Source organism: Pseudorasbora parva, chromosome 18 (genome assembly GCF_024679245.1).
Source record: "Pseudorasbora parva isolate DD20220531a chromosome 18, ASM2467924v1, whole genome shotgun sequence".
In the NCBI taxonomy this organism is placed as follows: domain Eukaryota; kingdom Metazoa; phylum Chordata; class Actinopteri; order Cypriniformes; family Gobionidae; genus Pseudorasbora; species Pseudorasbora parva.
Window position 1 is genome coordinate 32864074 of NC_090189.1, and position 23099 is coordinate 32887172.

The 23099-nt window shown below is 35.8% G+C and overlaps 1 protein-coding gene across 1 annotated transcript; it reads right to left on the reverse strand.

Moving 5' to 3' along the window:
- Window positions 1–525: 525 nt before the first annotated feature.
- Window positions 526–22548, reverse strand: zgc:77151 (uncharacterized protein LOC337153 homolog). Its single transcript, XM_067423905.1, has 10 exons — window positions 22408–22548; window positions 17725–17985; window positions 14580–14754; window positions 9503–9739; window positions 8538–8653; window positions 4153–4300; window positions 4007–4059; window positions 3780–3877; window positions 3527–3677; window positions 526–3183 (listed from the first exon to the last, which is right to left on the reverse strand). The coding sequence occupies exons 1-10, from the start codon at window positions 22426–22428 to the stop codon at window positions 1849–1851; spliced, it is 2595 nt and encodes an 864-aa protein (XP_067280006.1). The 5' UTR covers window positions 22429–22548; the 3' UTR covers window positions 526–1848.
- Window positions 22549–23099: the final 551 nt, after the last annotated feature.

A 23099-nucleotide genomic window follows, 5' to 3' on the forward strand; every position in this document is an offset into this window, starting at 1 on the left:
TAAACATGAAATGTCGCACCCTAGTGGCCACATGCTGTTATTGCAACAGTGGTTGAGCATGCCCTCCCCTTTAAAAAAAAAAGCATAATAGTTACTGCAGTTTGTTACAACTTTAATGGGCTTGACGCCATTTTGTTTTTTAGGCGAATGAAAACAAGACTGTGAGGGATATATTGTCTGTACAAAATGCGCAGAATTAAAAGGTAGCCTACTAGATCACATGAAATTTTGGAAACTCACAACTTTAAGTCTTTTGGAAATGTTTTTTGTCAGCTGAGCAATCGTGAGGTTTTTAAACAACAGTACTGTACTTCTATCCCTCACAGCCTCGATTTAATTCATATATTAAAAAACAAATAATAAAAACAGCTCTGTCATGAAAGAAATAAATTAAACGACAAAGCTTCCGCCACTTTAAAGATCACAATTTATTTTACAATAGCTATTGTTACTACAGCAAAATAATAAATTATGTAATCTCTTTAAAGTGTAAGAAGCTTTCAGCAATTAAAATAAAACCGCATGCAAGTACATACTTTTTTTATTATAAATATTCAGTGTTCAACATGTCTGCAGTGACAGTCTGTCACAGAGTCCATGTTCCATTAGCATAGCATGCAAAATAATAATAAACAAAAATAGTTTTTGTAACCTGGTGGTATTACAAGAGTTTATAGAACATTAAATAGGGATTAGCGTTCTGTTTGGCTGCCTTTCAAGTACAGAAATTAAATGAAAGAAAAATACAACCAACAGAATAAAAAATGATCATAGTACAAATGTGTTTTACACAAGTAATTAATCACTATTCATTATAGCAAACCAAGTGAAAATTATTAAATATAATTTGTCATCTGTAAACCTGTGAGATACATTGCATCGAGAAGTCGGTCTAAAATGAGGAGTGAAAAGCAAATTAAGTTACCCATTTTCTCACAACAGGCGGTTCTACATCATGCTCTCTGTAAACACACATATCAATGTCTGTGGTAAACCATTCGATGGTTTATCAGGAACACAAATTGTAACTACAATATATGACTATGTAAATAAAATGCATTTTTAAAATAATGAAAGACAAACAAAAACAAAAGGAAATTTGCATTGGAACCCAACATAATGCATATCTTTTGCACATTACAGTACATTTTTCTAAAACGAGTAGCTAGGGAAAAATATGATAAGATCCAGCACAGAGGTCATATGGTGCCCATTTCTTAAATAGCAAGATTTAACAAATACACACAAAGAGGAGAAAAAAAGGCAGACTGCCTAACAGTAAAGAAGAATCTAGATAAAGGTGTAAAACATAAATAATAACCGAGTATGACCTACACCCACAGAATGACATATCATAAAATAAAAAAAAATTACCACTTATAAACAAAGCATTTATGCCTAAGGAAAAAATTACAGTAGCTGACCAAATCTTCTGCAATGCTGTCACAATGTTTTTGATATCTGGATCCAACAGTAACCAGACCCGGATTCTGTGTCCATGGTTTTCTTAAATATTTGCATTTTTCAAAGAAATCAAATGCTCCACGAGTCATATTTAATGTCCTTTATTGGCTGGCCACTCGATGATCCACTATCTACAGCATATGTTTCAACTTAAAAAGTACTAAAATATAGAATAATCAAGTTCAAGGCACCTTATCTTTGGTAAAACCATGGCCACCTGCATCAGTTCAAAGTTTAGTAGTGTTTTAAAAGCAGGTACTTAGCAGATAGCAATGCATCTGCAGAACTGTCTCTTTGATCATACACAACGCAAACATGTTTGCGGGAAAGGCTGAGAGGAGTGATAAAGTATGCAAGAGTTAGTAATGCTCCATTGCCTGCATGCTAACAGCTAGATGGCTTTGAAAGGAGGGAACTAGAGAGTACTTTAAGAGAGGAAACTGCATCCGACTCTTTGATATCATCAGTAGGTACACACTGCGAGTAGAGGTCACTGTTTGATTGAGGTTCTAGATTTGGATCCAGAGATGCGCTCTCTGGTTGGTTCTTAACTGTCACTGTGTTTATGATGGTCTTGTCTTCCCCTTGTTTCATGTGATAAATACAAGGTAAAGTGTCTGGGGAAGCACCAATACTGTAGGGCTTTTCAAGAGGGACATCCAATTTGGGCACTAAAGCCAAACAATTGGCTTCGGGAAGAGTCAAAGCCACACTGGTCCTGTCCTGAACTAAAGCTCTGGCCCTGCTAGGAGAGCTGAGGTCAGCTGGCTCATCTTGGTTCAAAGGCACCAGAAAGGACATGCCATTCCACTTTAGAGATGCTCCTAGATCCTCATTTTCCACTTTTGGTCTCTTGTTCATAGACTGGACATCCCGACCTTGCAGTTCTGTGAGCTCCATGTCTCCAGCAGACCTCTTGGTGATGGTTCTCTTGCTTAGGTTTAGTGGAAGGGATTGCTCTTGAGGAGCACTTCCGTTGGGTTGGGAGGTCTTGCCGAGATCCTGAGCCAGAACTTCAGAAAGTCTCTTGGTGAAGGTGTTCATGTGGGTCGAGCCAAGGCGGGTGCGCATCAGCTGACGCAACTGTAGACTACAGCCGATGTCAAGCGGAAGGATCCTAAGAGGGGGCAGGGGAGCTCTGGTCATGGCGATTCCTCCGTTTTGGGATGAGGCATCCAAACTACAGCCAGAACACTGGTGCTGAAGATTCTCAGGGGTCTCGGGCGTACTGATTTTGGGCTGATGGACAATAATTGTCTGATGGGGCGTAGAAGAATTTTGAGATGTTACCTCATTAGTGCTTGCTCCATTGAGGCCCAGACGGGCTCTAAAGAGGTCCAAAGGACACAGTCCTTTGGTGGGACTGAATCCTTCCAGGGAACCACCTGCCAGCAACTTGCAAGGAACTGACAGAAAAGAGGGAGCTTGAGGTTCTACAGTCTCCATCTTCACATCTCGACCCAATAAGGGTTGGTGGGGCACTGGAGTAGAGGATACAAGTGACAGACCTTGGACATGAGGATGGGTGGTGAACTTCAGTTCTTGAAAAATAGTCAGTGGTTGGACAATTTCCTGATGGGGTCTTGCTGGTATCTCTGAAGGAGGTTTTGGATGCAAGGGTGGCCTTCCAACTCTGCCTCTGGCAAGAACTTTAGCATTGCGTTTTCCCGGTGGTCTTCCTCTCTTACGTACAACAACAACACCATCTGGTGGTGAGGCCTAAAAAGTAATAGAATAAAGAAAGGTAATCTTAGTTATGCTCATGAATACTTTTTTATTAGTCTGTCTAGAAACAAAGTCCAGTTTATTAGTCCAGTTTGTTTGTTCTACAGTGGTGTGGCATAATGAACCATAATTTTGAACTACTTTAGCTTTTACTTCAGAGTAGGGTTTAACCTAGCTCAATATCAATAACAGTGATAGATGGACCTCTCAACCTTAAAGCCCCTAATATGGACTAAACCATATGTTTAGCGATCTTATTGAGAGAGCTTACATATACCAAACAAAAAAAATGGTCAGCATTTCCTTTTTATTGTGCTATAGAAAATAAAACCCTCACCTGGTTTGTAACAGCATTCTTTTTTGGGCTGTTTGACACCCCTCTGCCCCGTACAGACTTTTTGATGGTAGTGGGTGAGACAGATATATCTCTGGGCTTGCCAAGTTCTGGGTTTTCTCCCCTTACATACAGTTCATATGGGAGCATCAGCCTAGAATTTGATCAACAGGGAAAATGGGCATTCAGTTAGTTGAGCAAAGCCCTCTGAAGCAGCAGGAATTAATTGTTGCTGTAATCAGAGCTTCATGCTCACCTTTCATAATGCCTCCTTGTGCAGGTGGCAGCGCTGGTGCTGCCTGGGCTTCCACCCAACTCATTGTACACGGTCTTCCACAAACGGTGCGATGTCACCTGCAGGTGATGGGGAGGACAATGGTTCTGACTCACACTACTGAGCTCACCGCTAACTCTTTCATTCCGTTATGATGGATTACAGCTTACTCATCACGGCCAAGTAATGAAACGACATGACAAACTTACCCTCTCATATCCCCCCAGTCTTTTTACTACTGAATACATGAGGAAAAGGTCAACTGTGGGCAAATAGGAAAACAGCTTGGTTAATTAATGAGTTATGGCAGAACAAAACTACATAGAAGTTATTCTGGAAAGTGAATGGTGCATACTCTTTTTGAAACCCAGGTTGGGAACTTTGCTTATAGGGGAACCCCTCCGCTCCATAAAGATATATAGCTGATCCAGGAAGAGCTGCTCTTCTGGATGTGGGAGCCAGTTCCCATCCCAATGCATCTCCACACTCCCCATCACATTCTCCTACAAGGCAAAAGGTTACATCACATTAGAAGATCTTTCCTTCAGTAACTGACAAATAGCAACAGAGCAAAACATTAAGGTGTGTTAACATTAGCAACATTTTATGAGCAAAAAAGATCAATTTTCTATTAATAATATAGTGATGTATGAAGCACAGCTCACATAGAAGTCACTCAGACCAAGCAGCTTTCTGGTGCACAACTTGAACCTTCTGCATTGGTAAATTTTTCGCTCTCAATTGAAATACCAGAATGTATTGATCTCTATTGAAATTTCGAATCCAGAAAATTCTACCATAAGTGGTAAATGTGACTGCGCCTTTTTTATTTTTTTTAAAATCCCATAAAAACTTTTAGAGAAATGCCCTTGCAGGATAGACCTACATGAGCTTTAAGTTGCTAAGCAATGGCCAGTGTTGGGGAGTAGCTAGTTACATGTAATGGAGTTATGTACTTTATTCACAAAATAAATGTAACTCTAATCGGTTACAGTTATTGAGAAAAAAAAGTGTAATTAAATTACAGTTCCTTGTTAAAGCTGCTGTCCGTATTTTTTTTTGTGTTCTCTTTTGTGTTAACAAATACAAAGGCGGTTACATCAGAATATTTCCGGTAAGAAGCTAGGATATGTTAAATAATATTAATTTGTTGCTTTGCCTGTTTTTGATGTTCACGATGCCTCCTGCCATTTAAAGGCTGTTTAGAAAAGCGATGCTATTCTGATGCTTTTGATTGGCTCTCATTTGAATTTGCAATAAACCACGTCTGCCAAGTAGCTACATCAAATCGACATCAAGCTTTAGACTACAACCTGTCTGAGAGTTGCCACCATGGCGAGTGATAAAAATGCATTCCAGTGCATAAAATGCTATCAGCAAATGTTTCAATGTTGAATCTGATCTGCAGTAATGGCAACTTGGCCAACAGTTAACTGTGAGCAGTCATTAAAAATAAAGTAAGAAAGGATTTCTCCTACCTACCACACCATACTAATCACTGTTGTATAATATTCAAGATGTATTTTAGCTCTGTATTGCTTGGTGCATGTCCAGTAGTTTATTTAACGAAGTTAATCTCTATTAATAACAAATTAGCTAGCCTGCTGCTAGCTAGCTAAAGACATCTCTACCGGCCCCACTTCTATTTATAAACAACTAAACAACATAAACCCTTTGACAGAAAATATATAGCTAACGTTTTTCCTCCTTGAATAAGGTTGGTGACCATGTCAGATCTAATATTACAGTTATTTTAGCATTGTAGCATACTAACCACACACAATCTTAATTCAAGCCTGACAATAAATCCGTGTTAAGTACTACTGTAAGGTTAAGCCTGTCTGGTTTAAATGTTTGAAAATGATGAACAGTTGAAAACATTCATTGAAATGTAATTAGGGATAGACGATATGACCTAAAATCCATATTGCTATATACATTGCAGCCTCATGCAATAACGATATATATTGCGATATATAAATCATAAACCTTTTCATAACAGGTTACATAGAAGAAAAGCTCAAATGCTAAAAGTGTTGTTGTTTTAAAAAAAAAAGACATGTTGTATGTAGTTTTGAGAACATTTATTGTGCAAAACTGTATTTATACAACATAATGCTGCAGATTCAAGTAAATTCAAGTACACTAGCTGCAGAAACTTTAACAAAGAAAAAGCAGAAAGTATTAAAAACGTCCTGTACGCGCTTTTCAATATAATGTCAGTGAATAGCGACCAGGCTAAAATTTTACAAAAATTATACAAAAGTTTCACGCAATGATACAGGGACTCAGGGAGATGTGCGCTATATATGGAAAGTGTTCAGGAGGCATACTTTAAGGTTTTAAAAGAAAGAAACCTTATTATGCAGTCAAAACAGAGCTCGGCCATTACTTGCTGTGAGTGCTTTCAAGCCGTCAGCATTTGAAAAAAAAATACAATACAATTCGATACGTTTATTACTTATAATGATAGTCTGTTTTGGGAGTTCTAAACAGCTTGCCAAAATGAACTTTCTGGAAAAGTTCACTACGGCTGGTAAACACCTTTGTAATACCATTGGTCTGTGGCAATTATAGGTAGGTGTCTGTCAATGTCAGATGTCTGCAAATGAAAACGAACATGCTGGAGAGCTGGGGTCTGTTATTCGTATGTCACTAACTCAGTTAGATGGATTTGACTGTTGCCGATTTGGCATGATCTGGCATGATCAGGTCCGTAAGCTTAAACCTGCTCTAGAGCAGCTTATTTCATGTAAACAGGATTAGAATGCATCTTGAGGTGATACTTAAAGTCTGTCCCAGTCACTGCTACTTTATTATAAGAGTTCCTTACTGAACTTGGGGCAATAATAATTTTAAATAACAATACTAATATAAAAATGTATTTGAAAATATTATAATGTTGAGTAAAAGGTGTAGGCAATAACACTATAGACAGTCACTTGATTGAGAGATTTATTTGTGATGGAATAATTTCTTTATAATTTTATTGGAGTCTTACACACGTGCAGTAACGTTACTCTGAGCCTTGCATTCATTTGAAGGATGACGGATGCAGATAATTTGATCTTGACCCTTAAGAAACTTTAATTAATGCTGTCACAACAAATCTGCTTCAAATTGACTTAAGAATTAAATTAATTGCTAATTACAACACTGAAATAAAAGTGTAAAGGGTGTACAAATACTATAAAATCGTGAATATAAATAATTGAGCATTTAAAATGTAAGCATTTAGCATTTAGCAATAAATATTTAGCATTTATCCATTATAACTTTTATGTTGGTTTGGTTGTTTGGATATTTCCTTACAAAGGTCCAGAAATCGTGTTTTTTCTTTTTTTAATTTGTCAAGTTTTTTTGCCAGGTGGCTTTTTTTAATTATGTGATTATGTTGCAGTCTTGCCGCCAGCAAGTCGCTGCATTGCTGATCGTGGTTTCGAGTATCGATGCATCTGCCCTCTTAAGGGAACACAAGAACGCGCAGTAATCTTAGATTTAAGAACTCTATTTTAATCCAATCCGCAAATTTTTTATTTGGTTTGAATAAAAAAATTAGCCAGAGATAAATTATCACGATTAAGAGATCTGGGATCGGTCAAATCATCTCAGATGTATTAAGCGAAGTGCGAAAGACGCAGTTGAAGTAGTTGATTGTTTGCTTACATGGGTAGGTTTAGGGAAAGTGTCATTATGCCAACATTATCTTCATAACTTCTTTCTAAATAAAAAGTTTATCCCTCAGAAAAATGTATTTTCCTCTCTTGTCAACATTATAGCTTGGTGCATATGAGCGTTGTGCGCGCTCTTCAGTGGTGAAGGCGCGCGCTGCGTACGTCATATAAGGACGCACACTCAAAAGTAATCCGGTCAGGTCGTTAACATGGTGAAATGTTTCGTTTGATCGATTCATGAAAAGGTTCATCCCACCCATCTCAAAACGATTACAATTTTATTCAGTTTGGGCATTTTTACGATTGAGGTGTTTATATGGAGCATTTTCATTCAGATTGGACTTTTAAACCGATTACAGTGCTCCATGTAAATGCACCCGACTGTAAAAAAAATTGCGCTACATGGCACTTTAAAAACCGGATAGTTTATTTATAGTTCGATTACGGATATTTCACTTTATGTTCGAATGCATATTCGAATATCGAATAAAAAGTGACAGCCCTAGAGCTCATGCAGTGTGTGCAGCGTTGAATGTTCGCTAATAGCTAATGCATTTCGAACTTTGTTTCGGTCATCATTGTAAAGCAGCTTTGAAACAATCAGCACTGTAAAATAAAGGTGACTTGACTCGTACCCCCAAATGAAGAGCAGAGGGGAAAAAAGTAGCCATAAGTATATCGTGGCCATAACTAGCTACTCAACTTACAAGAGTTAATATTGGATATTTTAATTAGAGCATGGAAAACAGCAGTAGTGTTCTCAAGCAAGTTATTTTAAATGGTATGTGCTTGTATTTATGTATTTTAAAACCGATTTAATAACATAAAAGTAGCTGCCATTTGAAATTCACCCTTATGATAATTAAAACTGGCAAACAGTACCATGCATAAGATGACACAAATGGTGTGAAAGGAAGTCAAGACATCAAAGTTAAAACAAAACAGGAAGCACTCAGTGACACTATTCTTTACTATTTGTTCGAAATCTTCAAACATCCTGTTTAGCCAACAAATCGGTATTCATAAACATGTCTCATCAAATTATGATGCAAACTCCACAGCATACCTTCATTCTTTCCATCCATGACTCTGATAAATGGTTATTGTTTTGGTGATCGGATCCTTTGCCATCCAGGCCCTTTCTTTTACGAGGTCTCCCCTTCAGACTGAGGGAGGAGCATCCTAGGACAGAAACATATATCATCTTTAGACAACAATGCTTCACTTTTTTTGGTCATAACATGCTAAATCATTTTACAAAACAAAGTGAACAGTCCCATAAAATTCAAATACATGGAACATATTAGGTTTTCTGTGTGAACACCACAAGTGAAATTCCACTTTTCACAATGATAATAAAATACAAACTAAAACAATATTTAACACACTCCTTTCTAATTAAATATTAATGTGAATGAATTACATTTTAAAAAGAACAGAACAAGTGACAGCTCTATTTTAACATATCAGATTTTTTTGTTAGAGACCATTTGTCATCAAACATCCCAATTTCAAATTCTGTCCGTATTTTAATATGGTTGTCACGCCCGAAACTTTGCAGTGTGTATTTAAGCAGCATGGAAAATTATGAATGGGTTATGTATAGAAAGAGAGCAAAGAACAGTCTTTATAATCAGTGAAACTGATATCGCTTCAGTTCATCCACAGCGTAAGCTCACTGAATGAGAGAAAACTTGACACTGCAGTCTATATTGCACAACGAATCTCTTATTTACAGCGTCTTTATAATTTGGTTATTGGCACTCACACTGTGTAAACTCTCTGACTAAGCCCAGAGAGAGGACCAGGCCTGGACTTTACGTTGAGTTTTGTTTATGGTTTGTTATGTGTGTGGTTTACTTTCGTTTTGTTTATTTAATAAAAGTTTACTACAGGTACCAAATATGGATGGTCATTGCGCGGTCAATATTGAATCGTTAAAAAGAGAATCGGTTAAAATCGAGATATCAATATTTGTAACTTAGCCCTAATGAATTATATGTCACAATACAACAAGAGTGTGTTACTCACCAAGCTGTGTCAGTATGCTAGCATTGCTGTCTAGAGTAGGGTGGTTGAAGGTATCCCGACAGTAGAGGACTCGTGTGTTTTGGAGGGTCACTTTTATTCCCCCCAGAGCCAGCAGATGAGGGTCCTGCAGACCAGGGCAGCTAGCCTGATCCGGCACACGTCTTTGAAGGGAACGAAAGCGGCAGTACTGGGGGTAACTGAGAACCTTCACCTTCTGCTGTACTTCTGGAGACTCATCTAAAAGAGAACACAAAACAAGTGTAAGTATATACATTGGGATACAATCAAATAATGATCAGTAACAGTACATCTGCTTCAATGCTTCAGTGCAAAAAACAACCACACCAAAAAAAAAAAACACATCTAACCATCAATCCCTGGGCTCAACTACATTATCACACTCCAGACAGTGTCATCATACAATTGTTTCACGGTCGGGTCCCCCCTTAAAATTAATAGTAATGCTCTGTTTTTATTTTAAAAAGTAAACTTTTACATTCTCAAAATTCTGCCTACAATTCCTCCTGGGAAATTCCTATTTACACATTTGACTCTTACTTACAGTTAACTATAATGTGATGTGTGTTCAGTTGGCTTTAGGCTGAAAAACAGACACAATTTCATAAGCCTTCCTCTTTATTCATTTCCTGACAAAAGTCTAACTCAAACATTGCAAGTTTCACAAGAAAATAAGGCAAGACATACTTTGCGATTTTGCTGCTATTGACCAAAACTAAAACTATTAAAGAATTTTTTCATTAATTGAAAAAGCTAAAATAAAAAAAATTAAATGAAAAATTTAAAAGAAAAGAAAAAAATATATAATTTAAAACATTTAATTAGAAATGTTGCTTTGGCAACCAATTGCCATATTTTAAGTTCTTCAATTTAAGCTAAGTAAAACTAAATTATAAATAAATAAATATATGCCATTTCAAAATATTAATAAATACTATAATAGTACATAAATAGCAGTTAATACAATAGTGAATATAACAGAAAACGATTGAAAAAAAATAAATAAAAAAATAATTAAGTGTCAATAACTTCAACAAGAGTAAAATGTGTACAGAAATAAGAAGTCCAGTCAACATTCATGCATTTCTGCCTCTCAACAAATAAGGCAAGACACCTGGGCCTGTTGAATATTAATTTAAAAACAACACTTCAATAATATTCATAAACCAAGCTGATAAAAGTCTTTATATTACTTTATATTAGGTGTCTTTAACTACTACGTAGTAACATTAATCAGATGCATTTGTGTGAAAACCTGTTTTTGCATTGTACTTATATTTAAAACCTGTAGCTGTAATTAAATCTATAATTACATGGTTGACCCTTCCATTACACTTTAGCCAGTGGTGGGCCGTCAAGGCCAGCGAAGCCTTTCTCTGCTGGCCTAATCATCAGAATCACAGACTTAAATTTTAATATATTTTTTCCATGAATGTGTATTAAATTATTCCCAATAGGCTATTTTCTTTTCTCTCAGTTGCACTGCTTCCAGTAGTGTTTGTTTATGTTATAAAGCTTTTATCCAATCATATTTCAACCATCATGTGATGCCAGGGTCAAGTAATCTGCCTTGAGACCTTCAACAGGCCTTGAGACCTTCAGAATCAATATTGAGGGCGCCTCCAGCTTAAAATGAATGGCAATGAATGGCAATAAAATGAATGGCAATGAAACGGTGCGCTTTAACCAATCAGATAAGCACTCATATTTCATTCGATTTTGAGTTGGCGACACCAGGGCAGTCTAGCAGGCGTACAATAACGTCTGCATTCACGTCCTTTCATTGGATGGTTAGAGATATAAAACATCTGTAGATTTAATAGGTTTTTTTTTTCAGACCACAGAGGCTGACAGAGGAGGTCGCAGACATGCTTACAAAGCCATTTTCAAAATTCCCGCATACAACCTTCGCTTAACGGTCACAGAACACTAGTCGATCTGTCCCGGATAAAAACGGAACTGACTGTAATGTATGCCATGACTGATTTTGAAGTCCAGCGGATCTCCTTTATTTACTTCAGCAGAAAAATCTGGGTGAGAGCATGGGACAGCAGCACACACTTGGCATGTTTTGTGTACAAATAATCAGCAGCCTATTTTGGTGAGTAGGCTATAATGCATTTTTTTTTTTTTTTAAATGTATAGCCTATACAGTCAACCCTTGCTAACGTTAATCCGACCCCCCTTTTTTCCTTGATGAATTGGATTGATTTCCGTTTTCTTGTAAATTTATGATCAATTTTTATTTTTATATCCTCATATTTTCAACATTTTCATAGATAAAATTGCAAGTTTTGTGGGTTTAATTCTTTTTTAATAATAAAAAAAACCACACACACTTTGTATTATCTTTGAACCTCACCTGAAATACATTTTTCATACTTTTGATTGTTCAAAACAGATTTTTCAAGAACCATTTATGCTGCTGCGTTCTCTTATGTATAATTCTACAAAAAAAAAATGCACAACTTGCCTTCATTTCAAATCCCTGGGAAAACCGTAATTGCCTACAAAAATGCACGGAAAACCCAGAATGGATTGATGCTTCTGTTAGATATGATGTGTATGGTGCAGCTGTGGCTCCAGTGACAGAAGACTTGTTGAATTGTGTTAATTGGTTTTCCTGATTTAATAATGAAATTCGTTCTTGCTTCACGAGACACACAACACCCTTTTATACTGCATTTCTGTATAATATTGATGGTTTCTTTAGCTGTGGCATCATGATGATTTTATTAAGAGGTGGATTAATTCAGGTAGGATACCACTGAAGGCCTAGGTGTAAAATGCATGGCCTGCCACTGACTTTAGCCCACCCTTAAACCTACCTATACCACCAAACTTGTGTTAAACTGAATAGGTCATCCCACCTCAAAAGCAGCAAGTATTTTGCAATAGAATGAGCATTGCAGCTGAGCACTGTACCGAACAATAGAAGATATTTATGTGACATGACTGTCGGCCAGAGTGACTGCGGCTCCACCCACTGAGTGGCAAAAAGACTGAGTTCACTGGTTCAGCGTGAATGCCGCGAAAAACACACAAACCAGAAAACAAACAAAGTCAACATCTTGACTTTATTTTTGCTAAATAAATAACTTGACACTTTGAGATATGTGATATGATGTTCATCTGAGGTTCTATTTTCCAAATATTTAAGTAGTCATGAACTGGCTTTTTAAAAAAAAATTTATACTGTTGTCTGAGGTTAACTAATGATGTTTGTGTGGTTTTCACATTCAAAAACATCATGACTAATAAGTAATAGGCTATTTTTTCACTGGTTTTGAGGCTCTGAACACTGGGTTTTGATGGGCATGACGCACTGGAGACTTGGAAGTAAACGCCCACGGCTAGGATTGGATAAGATTTGCATATTTAATGAGCTTCAGCTCCTTTATCAAACAAACACAATGATTTATTTCTCATCGACCAGCGATTGATTGGACTATTATTTTTATATTACACATAGCCCGCAAGATCAGGTGATATAAGCGTGTATCACGCGTGCACACACACACACACACACGTGAGCGCTGCCTTTCAGATGTCGAGAGAGAGAATAGCAGATCGAGAACGGAATATAATGAGATTCATCGGCCTGCCAGGCTTTGCGAGCCCTGGCCCATACTTCCAGCGTGCTAAAGGTATGTTCTGTTAGACACGTACACATAAGCTAAACGATCTATAACAATGCAATACTATCACATATAAAAACACGTTTTACTCACATTCACGAGTTCACACTTACATCAATTAAATAGAGTAAAGATTATGCGTATTTGGCGTGCTGTCCGGAGAGGGCTCCGGGCCCGGAAATTTTGCCCGAACCCAGAGTATCCCCCCCCCGTAACAAAGATAGTTTAGAACTAGATTACAGTTTGTGATTGTTTTGATATTTATAGCAGTTGATTTAAGTAAGTGCGGAGAAGGGGTGGTGGTGCTGAGAAACTGTCAATGACAGGAAGGTAAATCGGCTGTCTATATACAACTCCTATCATTGATTAACTGATTAGTTTAATGTGCTCCTCTTGTGTTCCAATTAGGTTTAATTATCTGAGCCTGCTCCACCTGTGTTTAGTTAGATTTAATTGTCTGCGCGTGCTTCTCCCGAAATTAGTTTATGAAACTTCAATAAGTGTGTTGCACAATTCCTGTCGGACCCAAATCCAGCATCGACCGGAGATTTGTTTACAAAGAAATCCGCAGTGAAATGAAGTGAACACCACTGTCTTCCCCACGTCAGCTGGAACTTCATTAAAAATAAAGTTCAACCACTCATTCCTAATATTAGGATCCAAAGGAAGCTTATGGCTTCCTTTGGATGGGCGAGGGTGGGCGAAGCTACTGGGTTAGACGCGCTGTAGAGGTGGTGTTTCGTCACACAATGACGTCAGTATGAAGCACAGGACCGTCTGCTGAACCTGGTGTCAATAAAAGCTTTTCTTTGACTAACAAGGAAGTTTTCAGCTCTGAAACTTACAGGATATTCTTAAATTATCATGACCTTTTATATATCAAAAGCTCAAGGGAAAGTTGATTTCTCAATTCATCACCCCTTTAAGACCTGCCGGGCTCTAGATGATTTTTAATGTCCTGATACAGAAAACCATGGAATTCAATAGGGTGTCCTAACGTTTTCATGACTGTACATGCGCGATGCACTCTCGAAACTGGGATGACTGACAGTGATAAATATTTGTGTATTCATGTATCGAAATCTGGCTCATATAAATACAACTCCTGGCTGCATGTTAATATCGATGGATCACTGGATCTTTGGTAAGTCAACCTTTAGTTTAAACTGATAATCGTTTGTTTAACTCGCGCTTTCCCCTATTAAATCCATTCATGCGGTAGCAGCTCATTCCCAGCTGAGGGGTGTGTCCCGGCGGGAAAGTGACGTTGATGCCCTCTATTCATTTTTTAGCAATATTAAAAAACACCTAATATAAAGCAGGACCCTGATACATTTTGGAATTGTGTCTCCCCTAATTTTCAGACTGTCCTTTCCCCTTGAGTAAAGAAAAATGCAATTCAGGATTTTTTCATTACTCACCATCCCTCTCTGTTTTTCCTTCCTGTGGAGAACTAGCATCTTGTGACCCATCAGACATCAGAGGCCCATGAATGATTTGACTGCTGCGCTTCCACTGTGGCGGTTCCTGACAAGTCCACTTCACCAGATCCTCCACTCTGACTACAATCTTTTTTGATACAGCGAGTACTTCATCCTGCGCGAAGAAACGCAAAGAAAACACCAAGTAAATGTCTGCAGGACGAAACTACGCGTCTCATACATTCACATGAGCTTACAAGGCAGGACTGGGTTGACTGATGCAGAGATATTTTAACACCTTTTAGTGAATGCTAGAGAGGAGTCTCTCCTTTTTTTCTGTAACACTATTTAACAATAAAAGACTTGTCATCTCGGGCAAAAACAACCAGCTCAAACTGCTTTCAAAAAAAAAAAAAAAAAAAAAGCCCAGTTGACATTTTAGATGCTTATCTCTGCGGCATTCTAGCATTTAATTGTTTACAATGAAAACTCTGAAAAGCTTTAGTATTTCTCCTAACTCTTTAGTTATTAAAGCTACATAGTACACCACTGGACTAGTCTTTTTTAGTGAGATACCAAAATAAACAATATTTGTGCATTTTGTTTGTTCTATTGTCGTGTATGACTTATTGTGCATCTAACATAATATATAATATGGTAAATGTGGTATCTAATTATAAAAAAACAAATACAGGAAATTACCACCACAGTCATTTTGATCACAAAAAAATATCGCAAAATCCTGGAGGGACTGGTTATTGTTTTAATGTAATACTTTTCAATAAGGTTTATTTAATGTTTTAACTAACCATGAGCAGTTCATCTGTTAATGTATTTGTTCATCTTTGTTAATGTTAATAAAAATACAGCTGTTCATGGTTTGTTAGTTCGGAGTGCATTAACATTAACAATATTTTAATAATGTAGTGGTAAATGTTGAAATTAACATTAACAAAGTTTAATAAATGCTTTACAGATGCATTTCATTATTAGTTTGTGTTAACTAATGTAGTTGACTACTGATAAACCTTATTGTAAAGTGTTACCTTTTTTTACTTCAGTAAGTACTTTTTAATTTATATATTTATAAATTATATAAATATTAAATTATTCTTGAACAGAGTAAGAGAGGTGGTTACATTAGAACCATATTTAAGATTAGACAACAAAAATATTGAACATAAAACCACTACTGTGTTATATAGAATTGTTCTAGTCAAGTCAAGTCAACTTTATTTTAACACTTTAACCATGCCAATTGTTTCAAAGCAGCTTCACAGTGTTAACAGGAAGACAATGCAACAGAATTTGATTTGGCTGTACAGCCGTTATCAGCTCATTTAAATTATCATAAAGTATCAATACGGTGATATAGTTGAAATTTAAGTGTCCCCAACTGAGCAAGACTAAAGCCAAAGGCGACAGTGACAAGAAACCAAAACTTCTTCAGGGCCAGAATGGAGGGGAAAAAAACGTCAGTCGGTGTCGACGAACAAACCGTGATTATGATTCAGGTAACATTACAGGTCAGAAATCATAATAGATCGAAAGATTATTTGAAAGATCGGAGTCATCATGCCAGAGACGGGTTTAATGAGGGGGTCGTGTTGATTCGGTCCACACAGTATTTAATGCAATTACTTCAGAAGTAACTTATTTAATTTCTGAAAAATGAAGAATAATCCCTTACTTTTTCCAAGGGAAAAGTAATTAAATTACAGTAAATTATTGCATTAATCCCAACACTTATCCACAAAAAAACAAAAGATATTGTGAAATATTACCATTTAAAATAACTTTTTTATTTGAATATTATTTTAAAATGTAAATGTTTTATTCCTGTGATGCAAAGCTGGATTTTTAGCATCTTTCCTCCAGTCTTGTCATATGATCCTTCAGAAATTAATCTAATATGATGATCTGGTGCTCAAGAAATATTTATTATTATTACCAATGTTAAAAACAGGAGTCTTTCTCTCCCCCCAGAATACTTTGATGACTAGAAAGTTCAAAAGAAGAGCATTTATTTGAAATACAACATTTTCCAACATTATAAATGTCTTTACTCTCACCTTTGATCAATTGAATGCATCCAAGCTGAATAAAAGTTATTACAGGTAGTTTAGTTTCCTTCTTTACTTTTTTTAAAGGTCCCGTTCTTCACGTGTTTTCGAAGCTTTGATTATGTTTACAGTGTGCAATATAACATGAGTTCATGTTTCGCATGTAAAAAAAACACTCTATTTTTCACACAGTTTACTTATCTGAACACCGCTGTTTTCTCTGTCCTAAAAACGGCCTGATGATTTCCTTGTTCTATAAAGTCCCTCCTTCAGAAACACGTAACGAGTTCTGATTGGGCCAGCGCTTCCCGTGTTGTGATTGGACAGCAGCTTAGAGCACTTTGCCCAGAAAGGTCCCGCCTCTTACCATAACGGGGAGATGCGAGCGCTGAATGCGCGCTCTTCTCCACGTGGGAGAGCAACAAGACCACGCCCCCTATTTTGCGTGTTCTTGTGGGCGGAGGGTTAGTCAACAAACGGTTTTAGTGACGTCATTACATCCCTGCACTTCCTGCTGTAGTCCAAACCGACCGTTCGCTGTAGGCTTTGAAAGGGAACTTCTCTTAAATAAAATATCTCGCTTGGCATTGAACTTTGAGCTTTATAATTTTACAGGTATTATTTATGCTCTAACAGCAACATTACACACTAACTAAAGTTTGAAAGATGGAATCGCGAAGACCTTTAAAGAAATTGTTAGGACCCCAAACATTTGAAAGGTAGTGTATAATGTTACAAAAGCTTTTTATTTCAAATTAATGCTGTTCTTTTAAACTTTCTATTAATCAAAGAATTCTGAAATTGAAATTTTCAGAACACTGATAATAATCATAAATGTTTCTTGAGCAACAAATTGTCCTTTTAGAATGATTTCTGATGGATCATGATTTGTCTACTGCAGTGGGCACAATTTACAGAGATTTATACATCCCGTAACACAACTTTTTATAACACACAACTGATTTTTTTAAAAAAATATTACTATATACCTTCAAAATGATAGTATGCAAACATAATTGTGGTGCTCATGCACTATTTCCCCTTAGCCACAGGTTATTTATGTGGCTTTCCCCATCTCTCACCTCTCCATGCTCCACTGCTCTGCCCTTTGGAGTGTCCTCAGGTAAGAAGTAGAGTCTAGAACTGGCCAGCAGGTGGCGCTGTGTCTGATCTTCCCACAGCAACGTGACCTCGGCTATACACACAGGCTCCTGAGGGCCACAGCGCATGAAGTAGAACTCCCCAAGCTTCCAGACCTGAGTCGGACCTCCGGACTCGTGCTTGCAACCCACTGACTTATAAAAGGCAAAGGAGCCTCGGAGGCAGCTAGGAGCACCTAACCACTGATTAACACAAGAGCGCACAAAAGCAAACAGGTTAGGGAATAAACATCTGAATGCATTCAGGAGAACGGCAAAATCAAGTCACCCACATACGGCTGAGAAAACATCTAATATCTAATATATAAACATCTACATCCTTCTTCAGCCATAAAGAGACACTTCACCCAAAAATAAAACTTCTGTCATTTGCTCAGACTCAATTTGTTCCAAACTTGTATGAATTTCTTTCTTCTGCTGAATATAAAAGAAGATAATTTGAAGAATATGAGTACTAAACAGTTTATGGGCCTTATTGATGTCCATTGTATGGATAAAAAAAAAAAAACATTTATAGTGTGTGTGTGTATTATACACACACACACACACAGACACAGACACAGACACAGACACAGACACAGACACAGACACAGACACAGACACAGACACACACACACACACGTCTATCAACTGTTTGGTTATCCATATTCTTTAAAATATCTTCTTTTGTGTTCAGCAGAAGAAAGAAATTCATACAAGTTTAGAACAACTTGAGGTTGAGCAAATGACAGAAGTTTTATTTTTGGGTGAAGTGTCCCTTTAATGAGTCAGAGCACAAAATTATAAGTTACACAAGTTCACAAGCAGTCTGTGGTTAAAAAACAACTTATTAATTCATACATTCCATTTGGAATTTGCTCCTGCGCAGATATTTTAAGCAAATAGAAGTGCCGTCGTTACACAAACACTTCATAAGAGACAGAGCTCTAGAAGAATACTTATGCATACAAAGCTCAAATACACACATATGCAAACACCCTTCACATGATTCAAATTATCTGTCTGAGCAGCAAGCATTGCGGTCTTCTCAAATCAGCTGAGCATTAAGACAGAAAATATTTAATGTGTTTTCTGCTATCAGTATTTCTGCTCAAATCCAAGACGAAAACTTCCCCAAAACATACTTTTTAATTACTAATCATTCTCACATAACCTACTCAGAACTGTTTGGTAAAGTTTCCATGGTTGAAAACACATTCCAATGTATTAATCTACTTAGGAATGGCCTGATAGCAATGGAAAAACACAAAGATTTTTATATTATTTGAGTTACAGAAAGTAAAACATCAAAATTCCAGAGAAATGATGCCATAATGTGGTTTTCTGCTATCAAATTTAAAAATGTGCTGGTGGTACATTCTGTTACTAAAAATGGACAATACATGTGGAGGCTACACTAAATATTTTATGTTTTTGTTTGTGACATTCAAAGAAATATGTATATACATATGAAGATTGGTCAATTTATATTCAACATACTGACAAAGATTTAGTTGATAATACATATTTTTGTAAGTATAATAGTGTTTAAATATATTATTTTAAATTATTTTAATAACATTAAAATGTTTCAATACTAGTATTGTTGTTGTAATCTCTTATTTAAAAGGTTATTGTATAAGAATATTACAAGTTTAATATAAATAATAAATACATCAAACAAAACAATTAATAAAGCTATAAAAAGTGCAAAAGTCTAACACAAATTAATTTATCTAAAACTATTTGGACAATAAATGTAGAGGCTACACTGATATGATCACAAAATATCCCAAAAAATATTATTTAAAGAAATATGAATATGCATATGAAGTTTGGTACATTCAGTTATTACATATTTTTGGTCAAGAACATGAATGTATAATAGTGTTTAAAAATATTATTTTAATAACATTAAAATGTTTTAATACTAGAGTGTTACTGTTGGTGTTGGAATATCTTATTTAAATAGTTATTGTATTTGCATACTAAGATTTAAAAAACAAACAAAAATAAAGCTAAAAATAATGCAAACTGCTAATGATAATTAATTTAGCCTATCTGAAACTAAATTAATTAATTTGATAATAGATGATATAGACAATTCATATAGAGGCTACACTGAATCCCACAAAAACGAATTAATTAATTAAAAAATATGTACATGACTATGAAGCTTGATTAATTTATCTTCAACATACCAAATATAATTTAGTTAAAACCTTTTTGGGTCAAAAGCATAAATGTGTTTTAATATATTCTTTTAAATTGTTTGAATAACATCAAAATATTGTAATACTAGTGTGTAACTGTTGTAATCTCTTATTTAAAAGGATATTGTTATTGTATTAGCACACTAAGAGTTTAAAATCAATAATAAAAACAAAAACAAATAAGACAGTTAAATAAAGCTATGAATAATGCAAAAGGCTAATAAGAATTTGTTTATCTGAAATTAAATTAATTCATTTGATAATAGATATTTTGATAATAGATGAAATGGATAAAAAAGCAGAGGATTGAATATCACAAATAAGGTTATAGAGGTTATAAATAATTCAAAGAAATATGTATATTCATATGAAGATTGACTTTCTCTTTAACATACTGAAAATAATTCAGATGATAACACATTTTTGGTTAAAAGCATGAATGTATAATATTATATATTAATAACATTAAAATGTTTTAATACATTACAGTTTTAATCACTATTGTTGTTTTAATATTTTATCATAATATGTTATTGTTGTTGTATAAGCATACTAAGAGCTTTAAAAATAAATGTTAAAGCTATACATAATGCAGCTAATGGGAATTCACTTAGATGAAACTAAATGATTTGATGGGTAGTGTATGTATGGATAATAGTCTTCTATATTTTTTTTAACTATGATAAAATATCTAATTTGTTGTTAATATCTGATCTAAAACTGTTAAAGTAATTTTCAAACAGTGCAGTTCACAACAATTACAAATTATAAAGAAATAAGCTCTTCTAGCACTGTTTTCTAGCAAATTTTACAACAATAGGCAACCTTTCTGTTTTTGTCATTAATTTGTAATTGGCATCTACATTAATATATATCTACATTAACACACCCACACACCCACTATATATATATATATATATAGTTATGTATTTTGTAAAGGGATATGATTCGCACATGCACAGCATTGTATGTCATCTGTTTACCAAAGTAACATTGCATTGCCTCTTGAACGTGGTCTGAGCATGACATGCTCTCAATACTTTAACTCAACATGTCAATCACAGGACACGTTCACGAGGTAATACACAGTCATGGGTCAATCAACCCCCGCCCCACCCCCACCGGTAACCCACATTTTCACCGAAAAACTGACCAATCAGAAGCCACAACATTCGGCGTCCACATGTCCCGCGCCTACTGGTAAAATAGAGAACTAGTCTTACAGTTAAGCCACAATACACGTCTGTGACAGTCAACTTTTTCACTTTATGTTCTCCAAACTGAGTGCATCATCCCAACTCTAAAACCACATATAGCCTGAGAAAAATTTAGACAGAAAATAACCAAAATGACATTGGGCGTTTTTTGCTGAGCCTAAAATTGTTTACATTTATTAACAATGAAAAAGGACTCATATCAGAGTTGAAAATGTTTATATTTTACATAATATCAATAACAACGGTGATAAACAACATCCTCAATCCGGGTGCTCTCGGAGGCTTAATAATACTGGTATTCATTCAATATGCGAAACAACATATTTCAGCCAACTTCCTACTGCCACATACATAAAAGTCTCATATATCACGACAAAAATGTACTGCTATAGCCTAGCATTTCTAGCCAACACGAATGATCTCTTAATCATATTAAAAACGTAGAAAATCCAAACGATATTACGTTATTGTGGCTATACATATTTAAAAAATAACAATAATAATAATAATAATAATAATAATAATAATACCACGGCTCGTGTAACGACCAAATAACTTAAGCTTGACGAAAAAACTTAGTAGTCTCAAATAAAATCAGCAGCTCCACCAAGTTTACCTCTTCCTAGAAGTTTCATTTGAAAAATAATGCTTAATATTGGCGAGATTTCGTCGAAAAAAATGTGTCGACAGATTGTGAATAAAAACAATGCAGCTTTCCCTTTAAAACCGTGGGCTCGATTCGTTTTTAATAAGAAATTAAAACAAAAATCTATTTGGGCAAATGTGATATGTGGGGGTGGGGGGCAAAAGAGGGAGAATCTAGGTAGTCAACACGACACAAAGAAATTAATCATTAACGAAAAAAAAAATCGAAATATCAAACGCACGCGCTCTTGATATAACAATAAATCGTCCCACAAAAACGACACAGCGTCGATGAAATTTCAAATACGCCTCTTAACAAATAAAAGTTTATCGGCGAAATACGGGGTAATATTTTCAAGTCTTCGTTGGCTTGATTGGATAGGAATCAATTCGGCATTTTAGCGAACTTCAAATATTACGACGTGTCGCTGGAACAGCGGTTATAAAATTTCATATTAATTTTTTAAAAACAAAGAAGCGAATTTTGAGCTCGCGCGCCGAGCGCCTCGAGCTGCAACAAAGTAACAGTTTAAAGTTGTAATTCAGTTTACCTGTATCGTACTCTGCTCCATTGCAACTCAACATTCCCTTATCCCTCTCGATGCCCCCTATCAAGTTACACAGCCGGGTACTAACAGCACCGGCACACATAAACGTAGCAGAAGAAAAAGCTTGTGCCTTTTTGTGAAAATAGGGCAGGATCTAGGTGTGGCTTAACTCCATTTGCCAAAAGAACTTTAATATATGTTGTGCATTGTACACAAAATTGCCTGTGGAAACATGCTCGGTGTTTAATGTAACCCAGTGACTAACATCGATCTCGAAATACAACACAATTTCAACATGGAGCCTTGAAATCAGCATTTCTTGACAAAATTTATGTACAGTACAGAGCATGCGTGCTGTTCTTATAGCTCATTTTGAACGCATTAAATAAATAGTGAACCTTCTAAAGATTTGCATTGCTAGTCTGACGTGAAATATTTACATTTTATGTTAATATAATTTATTAAAAAGTCAAATAGTAGCCATAGGCTATGTCTGGTCTATAATTATATTAATGCATGAAATTCCCTCTGAAAATGTACATTTTCCGATTTTAAACCCCAGTCTTGTTGGCCAGTGATGTCGTGTGCTGAAACTATTAGATTAGACTGTTGTTAAATGTAGACTAGATATTCAAATATTTATATAATAAACAATAAAAAATAGGTATATTTTGTTCTCCAGCAGGGGGAGTGTG

Excerpts from the sequence above, each read along its gene's own strand:
- zgc:77151 (XM_067423905.1), bottom strand. The coding sequence starts at position 22,428 with ATGGAGCAGAGTACGATACAG. Across the intron at positions 9,740-14,579 it reads AGGAAAAACAGAGAGGGATG|ATGAGTCTCCAGAAGTACAG; the intron begins GTGAGTAATGAA and ends GTTCTCTTTTAG. Across the intron at positions 4,301-8,537 it reads CATGGATGGAAAGAATGAAG|GAGAATGTGATGGGGAGTGT; the intron begins GTATGCTGTGGA and ends TTTGCCTTGTAG.